The sequence below is a fragment of the Nematolebias whitei genome, chromosome 5, assembly GCF_014905685.2.
Source record: "Nematolebias whitei isolate Nwh7 chromosome 5, NemWhi1, whole genome shotgun sequence".
Lineage (NCBI taxonomy): Eukaryota > Metazoa > Chordata > Actinopteri > Cyprinodontiformes > Rivulidae > Nematolebias > Nematolebias whitei.
This window is the reverse complement of record NC_056502.1, coordinates 8,169,354-8,183,256: the sequence shown is the minus strand read 5'-3', so window position 1 is coordinate 8,183,256 and position 13,903 is coordinate 8,169,354. Positions and strand designations below refer to the sequence as shown.

The window sequence follows — 13,903 nt, the reverse complement described above, 5'->3', positions numbered from 1 at the left end:
TCCATCCATCCATCCATCCATCCATCCATCCATCCATCCCTCACCCTGTAGATCTTGTTCCGGACCCTGCAGTACATCACTTCCTCCACCTTCACATACGACAGACACTCCTCACAGCATTGACTGCCCTGACAGCTACCTGGACGTGAGCACCGCTTCTTACACACCACCGTTGAATCCTAAAACAAAAACAGAACAAGTAAATCATAAATTAGGTTTAATTGTACACATAATATTCACATTCAAAGTTATTTCTGCCTAATAATGAATAATGGGGGGAAAAAACTGTGTTAACGTCTAAAGGTTTTATGTCCAGGAAATTACCTTGCAGGTGCAAGTGCTACAGTTGTTGAGTTTGAAGGAAGTGCCGTTCTCATAAACATCGCTGTGGAAGAGACAACTTCCTAAAGAGAGATCAAACACCTTCCTCTGACCTGATGGAGAACCAACCACAGACAAGAAACAGCATGAACAAATATCCAGTAAACGCAGCTGCTTCAAAAGTTGTTCAAATATTCAACATTTCCAACAAGGTTTTACAAGCCTACTCTTATTTTGAAGAATGACTATGTCTCATTTCCTGGTTGTGCTTCTGATCTTAAACAATATGCTATATTTATTAGTATATCCATGCTCAGTTGTTGTCATTGTTGAGGTTTTGTACGTTGCATCACTGAAATTATCAGAGAGATGCTTTTTGAGAAACAGTAATGTAGTGCAGGCTGTGATGGAAATATATTATTCATTGCTCTGCATCCTGCAATAAATAATGTATTTCCATCACAGAGGCTACAAAACATAAATGTGAAACAGGAAACTATCAAAGTTAGACACTGAAAATATATTTCTGTTGTCCAACACAAGTGTAGGTTCAGTTTTCTGTCACTGGTCTTTACCGACACATCTGGGGCAGCACTGTCCAGGAGGGGTGTGGGTGAGGTGGGCGGGGCATGACAGCACAGGACACACCTCCTTCATGCAGAGCGTTCGACCACCCTGGAACATCCAAAAATGATTACCAATATCTGTTAGCGTATGCAAAGAAATAAAAATTAACTTTATTACATACCGGTAGTCGTGTTACCTCTTTCGTATACCCAAGTTAACTTCTAAACTACTGGTAGTTACAATGTAAAGTTAGTTTAGGGGTTTTTCACCAAACTTTTTCAGTTTTTGTGCATAATCTAACATAAAATACAATGAACTTGCAAAATACAAGATAATGTCTCACCAATAATTTATTTTATGTGGACTTTACAGCAAGTGATCAAGAACTTTCAAAACAATGTTTTTTTTTATGCTTCCAGTCTTGTGCAACTAATTCTATCACTGAATAATTACTTCAGTTCTTATTTTATTTTCTTATGTGTACAGACAGATCTAGGGTGTACATCAACCTTTTCTACAAAAAAAAAAAAAAATTAATTATTGAGATGTTGTTTGTGCATCAAATTTTGTCACATAAATGTAAGTATGCAGAAAACAGTAGAGATCTCAACACAAATCCCTGTGGAACTCCAAGCAAAAAAGGTTCAGCACTAAACCTTTCTGCTTCCTAAAAACAACTGTATCTAATCTGTAACTGTTTTTATTATACAATTTAAATTTAGACAAGAACATTTTGTGCAATTTATTTTATTTTATTTTTTAATCGATACAGTGTTTGAGTCATCTGAAATTGGCGGTCCTTCATGAAGAATCCTGAAAAGCTTCAGATCTTCCAAAGATACTCCAATACTTAAGTTTTACTTTGTATGATATATGTCATGGTTAAATGTTACATTATTTAATTGAGCTACCGGTAATATTTCTTACCTAGTTTAACCCAACTAGTTTGATTTATTTAAATATTTAACTCCTCTGGTAATAAACAACTGGTTAGATGTTGCTGTAATTCATTTACAATCCCTTACTTTAGTAATAACTGAAAACAATCCAAACATTTTATTTACTTCTGTGGCATAACAAAATCAACAAAGTAAACTATGATCATTTGTATATAAGTTTGCTAAAAGCCTATAGGGCGTCCTAAATAGGTGTCAAGACATAAATGCTTCAGCGTGTTTATGGACATACTTGTTGCGCTTGTTTGTCTAAGGGGTGGAGGTGGTGGTGGGGGTGGACATTGGAGCAAAATACTGAAGAGGATGTTGTTCCAACCAACAATTTGTGACTCTCTGGAGACTCCAACGCTAACGAGTTCTTGCTCAGAGGTGAGAATGGCTGTGGCTTGTGTACTCACGGTGCACGTGCACTTGATGCAGGGCTGGGCTTCTGGACTGAACTCCTCCTTTTCTTTATACAGATGACCCTCAAATATACAACCTGCAGGAAATAAAAACAACATTTAATTCCAATTTAGCTCCTTGTTAAATTGTCACTCTCCTAATGCGCTTCAAATCTGCTCGTGAAAACATTTTGTTGAACAGACTCCGATAAATGTCGAAGACTTTGTACCAAACACTACGAGCGTTGCTAAATAACAGTTTTATCACTGATCAAGAGCAATATAACTGGTTAATGACATTTTTATATGTTCTGCAAAAATACTAGTAATTTTAGTTGTAACAAAAAAAAAAGTCCTTCTAATTTTTGTTTAGTGACGTTCTCAATATTAAAACATCTTGTCATATTTGGTGACTTTTCACATCATAAAATGCAAACATTAAAGTTCAAAGAGTCACGTTAAAATCTAATACTGGGTTTGAATAACTAACAGACATAAATAATAATTACTCCCTTTGAGAAACGAAAACCATTACAAACATTTCAAGCTTCTTATTATACTGACGTTTGATTGAAGATAATCTGGAGATTATTACTATTTGTGACAGGAAAGAGCAAAGATTCAGATTAAAATCTACTCACCTGGACAGGTGGGGCAGCACTTTTTGGGGTGGATTTTTGGGTTCTTGCAGTGGATGACACACTGCACCTCCGCCTCAGTGATCACTCCTTCCTGTCACAACAAAAAGCAAAATAATTCTCTTTCTCATATAAAACTTTTTTCTTTTCTTTTTTTTTTGATTACCTATTATTGCCTTTTTTGATCATGATGTTATTGTTATTTTTGGTACCATTTTGCAATAAGGCTCCCCTTATAGATGCTAATAAACTCAGAGTCAGAGATTCTTTATTGTCATTCGCAAAAATACTTCAGATACATTATTAATTCCTCTATAAACCCTTTATAAACCATTAATAACTGCTTATTATGCATTAATTAAGGGCAAGAAAGAGACAAAACTGACCAGTTTCTTGCCAAATAGTGATCCAAATCTGTTTACCTCTATACTTCATCTAGAGTTGTTACAATAAACATTGCAGATTAGATTAGAGTCTAGATTAAATATATAGGTGGCAGGTTTGGATCATTATTTGGCAAGAAACTGGCCAGTTTTGTCTCTTTCTTGCCCGTGATTAATTGATCATAAGCAACAATTGATTTATAAAGCGTTTATAAAGGAATTAATAACATATCTATAAACTATTAGCCATCTATAAGGGGAGCATTATTCTAAAGTAGTACAGTTTTCTTTAATTCATCTAGATTTTCTCCATCTTTTTCTACAGCCACTTTATTTTTCTTTCTTTGTTGAAATCAGGTCTCTCTTGTAAATGAGTCCTCGAGGCTCAATGGGATTTACCTGTATAAATAAAGGTTGATTGATTATCTTCTTTTTTCCCATTCATGCTTTTCGTGCCTTATTTTCTTCTCACTTCAGTGGTTTTCTCTGACTTTGTCTCTATTTATAACATTTGAACCATCTTTCCATTACGTCACACTTGTTTTATCTTCTGCATCTGTCCTTCTTCTACAACAAAATTGTATTTTGTTTATTATATTCAAAGGCAATATTATTTTTTTCTGTTTTGTGGTCCGACCTTTAAAAACTAAAAATAATAATCTCACTTCCTGCGTGCTGGCAGCCAGGCTAGCTTTGCTTCAGATACACACCTGGCAGCGTCTGGTTGTGCAGGGTTTGGTGGACGTGGTCCAGGAGACTGAGCTGTTGTACGATCGTCCGTCTAACAAGCAGCCTAAAGGAGAGATGGAAATATAGACGCATAAGTTGAAGTATTTGCAGACAGAGGACTTTGAGAAAAGAAATTGTTCACAAACAAATTAAGGACGCCTTGTCTTTTGAGTCGTTTGTAAACTCATTCACAGTAAAAATGTAAACTGTAATCTAATGGAAGAAGTGGAGCTCCTGAGAAATGGCATTGTGTTTACAGCCTACTGGAACATATCGTGTTACATCTTGAAGACGAGACACAAATGATACGTGTTTTAGTTAAGATTCTGGTTGGAAGTGAGCCATACTGCACAATTAGGTATTGTTCTAATAAGTAAAAACAGGATCAGTATTGTTAATATTGTTATTAAATCAGATACTGAAACTTTTAAATAACTAAGATGGATGCGTCATCACGTTGTCAAATCCGAATGGATTTTTATAACGGCGTTTTAGTGGCTTTTATTTTCCTTTTAATTATTAATTAGTTAAAATCCTGGACAGAATTTGGGCCAAGTTTATAGGTAAAAAGAAAATACTTGTCTTTTAAGCAAATTCTTTTTTGGGATGTAAACCGTTCGGAGACTATAATACAATAAAATAAATCTCCTTCTTGTTTCATAGAAACTAAAACTTAAGTATTGATAATATTACATTGGTATTGATCAATATCGATGCTGGCATTGGTTTTATCAATATTTGGATCGATTCTCCAACGTCTAATTTGAATATAACAATATAAACTATAGTCATTCAAAACTGTACAGTGCACCAAACAAAACTGAACCAAGTTTCAATTCATTTCTCCACAGCAGTGCAGCAGTACATAATTGTTTTTAAAGTTTAAATTCATATAATATTCAATTTTAAAACTCCATTTTTAAATAAGGTACGCTTTTAGTAAGCAAGCTTTTCAAAATTACTCATTTGTTTTGTTTCTAGTTTTTAATTACTTTTTATACCTACGTACAATTATGTGCTGTTTTTAATGTGTGACAGAGATTTCTGAGTGTTACTCTTTATGAAAATATAAACTGGAAACCACATATCAATAATTTAAAGATAAAAATATGAAGGATACTTGCATTATTATATAAAGTAAAAGACTCATTAAATGATGAATTCATTCATCATTCTCTATTTGACCTATTGGGTAGAAGTTTGGGGGAATCCCTGTAAATCTTCTACAAATTCTATTTTTGTTCTGCAAAAAAGAGCCGTTAGAATTATAAGTGGAAAACGCTCCAGAGATCCAACAAATCCATTGTGCTGTAACTTAAAGTTAATGAAATGGCACGACTTGGTGGACAATTATATTCTGCGAGTAATGTTTAAAATACATGTTACCAATGCGTTTGCAAAAAAAGATTTATTAAAGGAGAGCATTTATAATTTGAGAGGATCAGATCAAGATTTTTTTTCTTCAAACTACTCCTTTTCATTCAGAACTTTTGTTTTATGTCAACATGTGACATTTATTTTAAACTGTGAATGAATGAAAGTGTGCGTGTATATATAGTTTTGTATTTTGTTGTGAAACACTTTATTTTATTTTCGGTGAACAGTGCTATTTAAAAAAACATACTAAACGGTCATTTATTGTGAAAAATCAAACAATAATGGTGAATGAAGTCGTCTTCAGGGCAGGACCGGTCCATTATCATCCTTTCTAGGCTCACACGCGTTACAGAGACACTGAAAATCTGTTCACAACACTTTTTTTACGACTGATTTTGTTTCCACCGCCTCTGAAAACAAAAGTGCATTTTGCACCAAACCATTACACCCAATAACTCCTGAGCTCTTCCTCTTTAGATCATGTGTTGTGTCTGAGCTGACAGACACAACACAGGTGTTTCCAGACGACACCAGCATCGTTCAGCACGGTCTCTCACCTGTTGATCGGATGTGAAAACACAAGTCGACTTGGGTTTTTAACGCTAATGTTCTTACCGGTAACTCTACAATGACCTGGATCAACACAGTTACATCGTCAGCAATTTATTTACTCAGACGTTAAGACTTTTCCACCACTGTGTCATTTAAAATCCCCTAAGAAAAGAACTGTTGTTAATCTAGAAGCAAAAAACTAATTTTTAAATATCTAGAAGACGTCGTCGTCTACAATGCTGCAGAAAGTAAAACGATCAGTACCAGGAATATTTATAAAAGTCTGAGCCCACCACTTTTCTAGCAAAGAGTGGCGGATGTTGTCCAACGCTTTAAAAGTGCAAGATTTTTCATTTAAAGTGAAGTTGTGTTCATTCGAACCCAGAAACACATTTGGATGCAGCAGCTGCTCAGTAAACCACAGCTGCTGAACGTCAACCACTAAACGCTAAATAAAGAGCCTTTTTATTTCATGCCATTTACAGTAAGCGGTCTCAGATCAATGTTTAACTTTCCATACGATGAAACCTGATCACGGCCATTGATCTACTTTCTTCTTTGTGAAACGAACCGTCTGGTGCTCTGTCCCGTGCACATTCAGTATTTTATTTTATTTATTTTACAACAAGATTCAAAGAGACTCGTTCTGTTCACGTACAATCACTAACACGGACAGACGCAAGGTGTCTAGATTTGATGTCTGATCTATATTTTCTTGGATCTGATTGATTTTTTATTTTTTTTTAATCAGTTTAGGAGTTTTCTTTGTGCTGTAAACAAAGATTAAAGACGTTTTTGAGTAGTTTAGACTAGTGGTGTCCAAACGTTTCGGCTTTGACTCAGAAAAAATATCAATGGCAAAAACGTGCAACCTCAAATATTTTACAAATATTGTTAAAAAAATTTAATGAACATTAGCTTCACTACTCATATTTTTATATCATACTCATATACTGTTGTTTTTAGCTTTTGTATCAGTTACAGTGAAAATACAATATTTGGAAATATATTCCAAATTTACATATTTGGAGTTTATCCTAAAAACCGCACCTCAGTGTTTCATGATCCAAGTTAAAGTTCAAGTTCAAGGTTCTTTATTGTCATTTGCATCACATGTGGTACATGAGGTGGAACAAAATTGTGTACTCAGGTCCCAGTTACATCCCAAAATAGCAAAAATGTAAAGTATAAAAAGAAACAGTATTCAAGATTTACACTAAACACTAATAATGTAAAATAATACGGTATATTAAACAGCAGCACGACCACAGTGGGGATTTTTTTTTTCTTTAAATCAGAGATGCTAAAAAATATTGTGCACCAGAAAGGGAGTACAGTAGTGTTTTATAGTTGACTCCAAAGCTAAGACACAACGAGACTTCTAAACTGACCACGAGTCAGCTGCACAGAAAATTGGCTAATGTGGTACTTTCTGGACTGAACATGTTCCGTCTTTTTTAACGAAGTGCCGCGCCGCTAAACTGCAAACAAAAAGTCTGTGGGAGCTGCAGGAGCGTGTATTTTTATTTTTACAAGTCGCATGGTTTTAACAGCTTAGACGCCCTGCAACAAAGAGTTGATTTTACGAAGGCTTTGGGTTTATTAAGACTTTAAATTAGAGTGAGAGATGCTAATATAGCCTTTAAAAAGCTGCTATACTTTACAATAATCCACAGTAAACAAAATGCAAACCTCAAATATTCACAGGTAATTTATCTGACAGGTCTAGAAAGACTTTAGATACAAGTTGACGAATGCTGAAACACATTTAGCCCAATTTTTGACATAGCAATATTGTAGGTAGCAGAATGTGTTTATGTATTAGGTAACACTTTACAATAAGGTGCACAAAAGTTGATTAACTACTAGAGAACACCTCAGGAACGAATCAGGAGCAAATGAGTTAATAGGTAGTTAACCAGTACTTACTGGGAAACACAGCCAAGCCTTATTAGGGAACTACTGCTTAGTTACTTGGGAAACGAAAAATAACTAATCAGGAACTAATGGGTAATTAACATGGAAACCAAAGAGGAATGAATCAGGAGCTAATGGGTAGTTAAGCAGTACTTACTGGGGAACACACAGCCAATCTTTATTAGGGGACTACTGGTTAGTTACCTTGTAAACAAAGATGAACTAATCAAGAACTAATGGGTAGTTACCAAAGAAAATAAAGAGGAATGAATCAGGAGCTAATGGGTAATAAAATCAGTAATCAGTAGGAAACAGGTTTTTGACAAGTATAAGCTGTGACCTCACTGGTGCAGGGTTTATTCAGAACCCACATGGGTAATTTTTCCTCTGTTTCTGTGGTAACAAACCAGTAGTCCCAGAATAAGGTTTGGCTGTGTGTTCCCCAGTAAGTACTGCTTACTGAGCCTGGTTCTGCTAAAGGTTTCTTCCTCATGAGGGAGTTTTTCCTTTCCACTGTCACCTTCATGCTTGCTCAAGATGAGAGTTCTGTGATGGAGTTAAATTCAAAGCAGTCTGCTCCTCAGATAAATAATGTTAAAGTATTATTTTTATATATGAATGTTTCTGTTCAGTGCCTTGCAAGCTTTAGTATTTATTTATTTATTAGTGAGTCAGATCGGTTCTTCTCATCCTGAACTTTTCATTGCACAGTTGACCTTGTGTTAACCTGCATATGACAAATAATAAACAACACAACCGTATTGAGGATCACTATAAGCTACTACCACACAAACTATGAGCTCAGTATCTGTAAAGTGATGGAAATACAGCCAGTAAAGTGTTATTTAGGGTGAATTAGCTCTGCTGGCCAACTTCAGGGTGGTTGACAGCAAGTTATTCAGTCGTAAATGTGTACTTTGTGTCATGTCTGTGCTTCAATGTGTTCTCCTTCTCATGATTTGTTGTATGTTGGTCCTGTTGTGGTTTTCCCTTGTGTTTTTATTCAGCCCTCTGTGCTCACTGTGTGAGTCCTCACACTCACCCTCAGTCAGCCTCACCAGTTCATTCAGTTATCACCAACACCTGTTTCTAATCAACAATCATTGCAGGCACTTTCATTTCGTTCTATTTAAACCACTCCTGATCATCATTTCTCTGTCGGCTCATAACGCCTGGCAACCCGCCAGATGTCCCGGTCTTTCCTGTATTCCTACAAGTCTCCTTGTCTTTTTCCACTTCCTGTTTTTTTTTAAGTTGCTGCTGCCATGTCAGCACTTTGCTTTCGTTTATTTAATAAATCAGTTTTTATTTTACTTCATGCTACCCGTGTCTGCCTGACCTGTATCACCGACCGTGATACTTTGGAAGTTTCATTACAATTTGTTCAGTGGTTCAGGAGATATTTTACTGACAGACAAACAAAAAACAACAACCACACACTCGTGCACACATAGTAGACAATAGTGGTGTAAAATAAAGTTAAAAAGTAAACTTTTGAAAAAGTAATAAACACCAACGGACAAAAAATGATGTAAATTATAATTAAATCAGTGTTCACAACTGGATGTATGGAATAGGACTAAGGCCACGGTGCAATAATTTCTTCCCTTTAATTCTGAGGAAATAGTCAGAATTATGAGACTAAAGTCATAAATCTGAGACAAAAGTCAGAAGTCTGAGATTAAAGTCAGAATTCTGAGATTAAAGTCAGAATTAGTCGCAATTTCAATTTCTATGTATGTCCTGTACATATGCAGAATTGACAATAAAAATCAATCAATCAATCAATCAATCAGAATTATGAGGGGGGAAAAAGTCAGATTTCTGAGATTAAATCAGAATTCTGGGATTAAAGTCAGAATTCTGACTTTTTTCTCAGATTTATGACTTTAATCTCAGAATTAAAGGGGGGAAAATTATTGCACCATGGCCCTAATCCTCTTGCGTATGGATGCCTGTTGTTTTTAACAGAGTTCTTACAGCAGTTAAAATGAATATATGAACAGAACAGACAAACATATATATTTTTATATGAGGGAAATGCAAAAGCACCTGGAAAGAAAGAGAATGCATCAGTAAATTTTAGATATGCAAGTTCCATGAGTCAGTAGGTGAGCATGTTGTTGTTCTTGCAGAGATTGGTACCTCAGATGTTTGAACAAATATGTGCTTCTTCATGATAAGGCCTGATGATATACTGAGGAGTTTCAGGCTCGTAAAAGAAACTGTATTTCTGTTGCTTGTAAACCGAACGGTGAACCCCTTCAGCAGCCAAACTGTCTCCACACACCGCTGCTGTGTGTGTGTTTGTGTGTGTGTGTGTGTGTGTGAGGTAAATAATGTAGATTTACTCCCACAGGTTGTAGTTAGGGTCTGGCTGTTTGGACACAATGCAATAAAGGAGTCCCTCAAGGCTTCGTGAGTGTGTGCACGCTTAAAGACTCTGATTAACATCTTTATGTTTTGCTGTTGTAACAGTCCACCGTGCAGCTGCAGATACCACAGCCCTGCAGTACGGCTTCGAAGGCTGGTTTTTATCATTGTCACTCTTTATGTACTGTAAAATCACGCTAACGCAGGTATCATCTGACTCTGTCAATATGTCCGCCTGTGTGTCTCACCTTTACACCTCTCACAGCAGGCTCCAGTCTGTTTCACCACCAGGTCGCAGTCATCGGGGACCTGAGGACATTTTTCCTGTTTACAGTCTGCCTTCCCGCTCTGCAGGAGAACAAAAGAAAAAGATCTCAGTGATATCATTTAAAAACAGACATGGTTTGTCTGACTTTTTATTTAAACACAATTTTCCTTTTACTGGCATTTGTAGTCATTTCCCTTTGGACATTTATCTGTGATAATTTCTAAAGTTGCTGGAGCAGAAAACTGGGAATGAGTTATAGATTATTAATACAATACTACAGATGAATAATGAAAAAAAAAGCATCAAAATCAGTGTAACTGTTAGTTTTACAGTTGTAAAATACTTGTTCAATTAAAAATAAAAGGTTTAGAAGGAGAAAAAGCCTTACTGAATCGGCACAATTTTTTTTTTTTCCAAAAAGAGTGTTGAAAAGCTGAAGGACTTGAACTTTTCATAAACACCAGAAGTGATTTTTCTATTTAATCCACCTCAAACAGAAGCAACTCTGCAGTCTTTATCTGAGCAAAGCAAAGATCTACATTAGATATTTTTATATGAACAACCTATTAAAGAAACTATCATATTATGTCTACCTTGAAAATCCTTTTTCACTTTTCACAGCCTGACGTCGTACATTACTCTTTGCTCTCCAGGTAACATTCAAAGTTTTCTACAGACGAAAAGGATGGGGGATTAAAGTTTAAAGGAACTAAGATGAACGTTTCTTTGGTAAAACTGCATTAGGTTTATTAACAATTACATCTTTAACAACCTGCAGTATAAAACTTGTGGTGTATTCATTCAACCTTTATTTCTACATGTTAGTCCCATTGAGTCACGAGGACTCGTTCACAAGAGAGACCTGATTTAAAGAAAGAACATAGATGAGCTACAGACAACAATAGACAATCATATAAAAAGCATTTCAAATGCAAAAGTAAACAAAATAAATTATATAAAAACTAAGAGAAAAAAAACAGCTACATTTTAAAGCGATGTAAAATGCTAAAAACAGGAACAAGTCTGCGTTGTTTTTTTTATATGAACTTAACAGATGTTTAAAATCCCTTAGAGAGGTCAAGTTTGAGAGCTTCAGATCTTTTTGTAAGATATTCTAGAAAACAGGAGCGGAGTAGGAGAAGGCCCTTTTACCAAGTTCAGTCCTCACTCAGGGAACACTGCAGGTAATAATGTCCTGAGAGCGCACGCTGTAGCTGCACTCACACAGTGACGTGTAGGAGGAGATGTATGAAGGCAGCAGACCAAGAAGTGATTTAAAGATGAAAATGTACCAGTGAGAGTATGTGAAGTTAATGTTGACCAGTTAACCAGTGAATACTGGGTGCAGTGGTGGGTACGGTAGTTACAACCAGTTATGAATCTTAGTGCACCATGATAGACAGCATCCAACATCTGCAGGGTGCTTGTAGGAGCGTTCATGTAAATAATGTCACCGTAATCAATGGAGGGAAGGAAAGTCACAGTTACAAGATGTTTCCTAGAGCTCAGAGTTAAACAGGATCTATCTCTGAAAAGGAAACACAGTTCAACTTTCAGTTTCTTTACCAAGTTTTCCACATGGAGCTTAAAAAAGATGTGAATCGATAAAGATACCCAAATATTTAGTATCAAGCTCATGCATGTGTCAGCAACACAAATTAATGTTTTAGTTTATATTTAATCACTTAAAAAGGTAAAAATGATCAGTTTTTATGTCTTTAAAACGGAGACAAAATGTATTTAGTTACAGTATATAATCAATTCTATAAGAAACAAAGCAGTGATTGGTGTTAAATAAAAGTAGTTTAACGAGAAGTTGACTTTTTTATATATATGCTTCACCTCGGTTCATTCCTGTTTTCTAAAACACAAACCAATCAAACCAAATCAAGTTGCTGTGATTGTTGGACAGGTTCGGAAACAAAAAAAACATTATTTGTATATGTGGTGGTGCATGATGCAAATACTGTATCGGTCAAAATACTACAAATTATCTAATACTGTTGTGTTTTTAAATGCAGAACTTTAGAGATCTACTTTCACCGTTTTAAAGTTTGCACCGCGAGAAATAAAAAGTGACTCAGTTTCACAGCTGTGACTTTTCACACCAAGTCAAACGAACCGCTCGTCACTTTCAGAAACACTGCACACAGTGTCTGTCACCGCTGCGAACGGCACCGTGGGACTGGACGGAGTCTGCCTCGTTTAATTCGCCCGGCTTTCACACCCAGCCTTTATTGGTGATTTTATCCCCACTCCGAGTGCGTTTTATTTTACAAACTGTGAAGGTTTATAAAGTTGGAGGCTGGCAGGTCCTGTGGCCCTGCGGCAGGAGGCTCTAACAAGGACAGATCAAACGAGAGTGAAAATGAATCTGGGTGGTTTAATATAGCAGCAGCAGCAGCTCCAACTAAACCCCCAACCACACCGAGGTCAGATGATGTCACAACAGAAAAAGGGAAGAGACGAATCGAGATGGAAAGAAGGGACAGATGAAGTGTAATAGTGTGATGACAGGAAGAAAAGGAAAAAATAGAAGAATAAAGCCAGAGATGATGATCCATCACTCCAAACACTACTCGCACTTTAAAACAGTTTGTCATTTAACACACGGCATGCTGGGAAACCATCCAGAGCGTGAAAAACTTTATAAACCTAAAAAAGATTCTAGTGACGAATTTTTTATTTTATTTTATTTGTTCACAATAATATTTTTGTCTTTGTCTGTGCACGTGTCTGACAGTTACCAAAATACAGTATCTCGACTTGAAGCAAAGGAAATATTTTTATAAAACTAGAGAAATTGCATTTTCTGCTAAAATTCAGTGAGAACGCTTACTGCAGAATAACTTGTTGAGAACCAGCTGAAATTAGCTTAAAAAAAAACATGTTGAAATGTAGCTGAAATGGAAGAACAAGCCTAAATTAGCAGAAGAAAGCACAAAGAACACATACTTGGTGAAATAGGTTTAAACAAGCAGAAAGTAGAGCAAAAAATAGGAAATTAGCTTAAAAAAGGAAGAAGCTGAAATAAGCAAAAAAAATGTCTGCATAGTAGTTGAAATGTAGAAAGCAGCTTAAACTACCAGAAGGAAGCAGAAAGCGCTGAAATGAGCTAAAAATGTGGACTTAGCTGACAAGCTAAAATTAGTGTAAAAACAGCTTAATAGAAACTAAAATAGCAAAAAAAAGTTGAATCAATCAACCTTTATTTATACAGGTAAATCCCATTGAGCCTCGAGGACTCATTTACAAGAGAGACCTGATTTCAACAAAGAAAGATGACAACAATGGACAACAGCAACAACAATAAACAGTTATAAACAAACATACTACAGTTTTTTTTTTTTTTTTTAAACAAATAGGATGGCTAAAAGGAAAAGGTAGCAAAACAAACAAAAAAAAAAAACAGCTAGATTCCAAGACAAATGTAGAAAAC

General features: G+C 35.7%; 1 protein-coding gene across 1 annotated transcript in view; it reads right to left on the bottom strand.

Annotated features, from left to right (window-relative positions):
* The window catches only part of bmper (BMP binding endothelial regulator), a 42,687-nt gene that overhangs the window by 9,795 nt on the left and 18,989 nt on the right, over positions 1-13,903 (bottom strand). The window contains exons 3-9 of the mRNA XM_037676765.1: positions 10,445-10,544; positions 3,959-4,041; positions 2,869-2,959; positions 2,243-2,325; positions 897-996; positions 325-434; positions 45-179 (exon numbers count right to left, since the gene is read on the bottom strand). Coding sequence (XP_037532693.1) covers positions 45-179; positions 325-434; positions 897-996; positions 2,243-2,325; positions 2,869-2,959; positions 3,959-4,041; positions 10,445-10,544 — 702 coding nt within the window. The remainder of the gene's footprint in view (positions 1-44; positions 180-324; positions 435-896; positions 997-2,242; positions 2,326-2,868; positions 2,960-3,958; positions 4,042-10,444; positions 10,545-13,903) is intronic.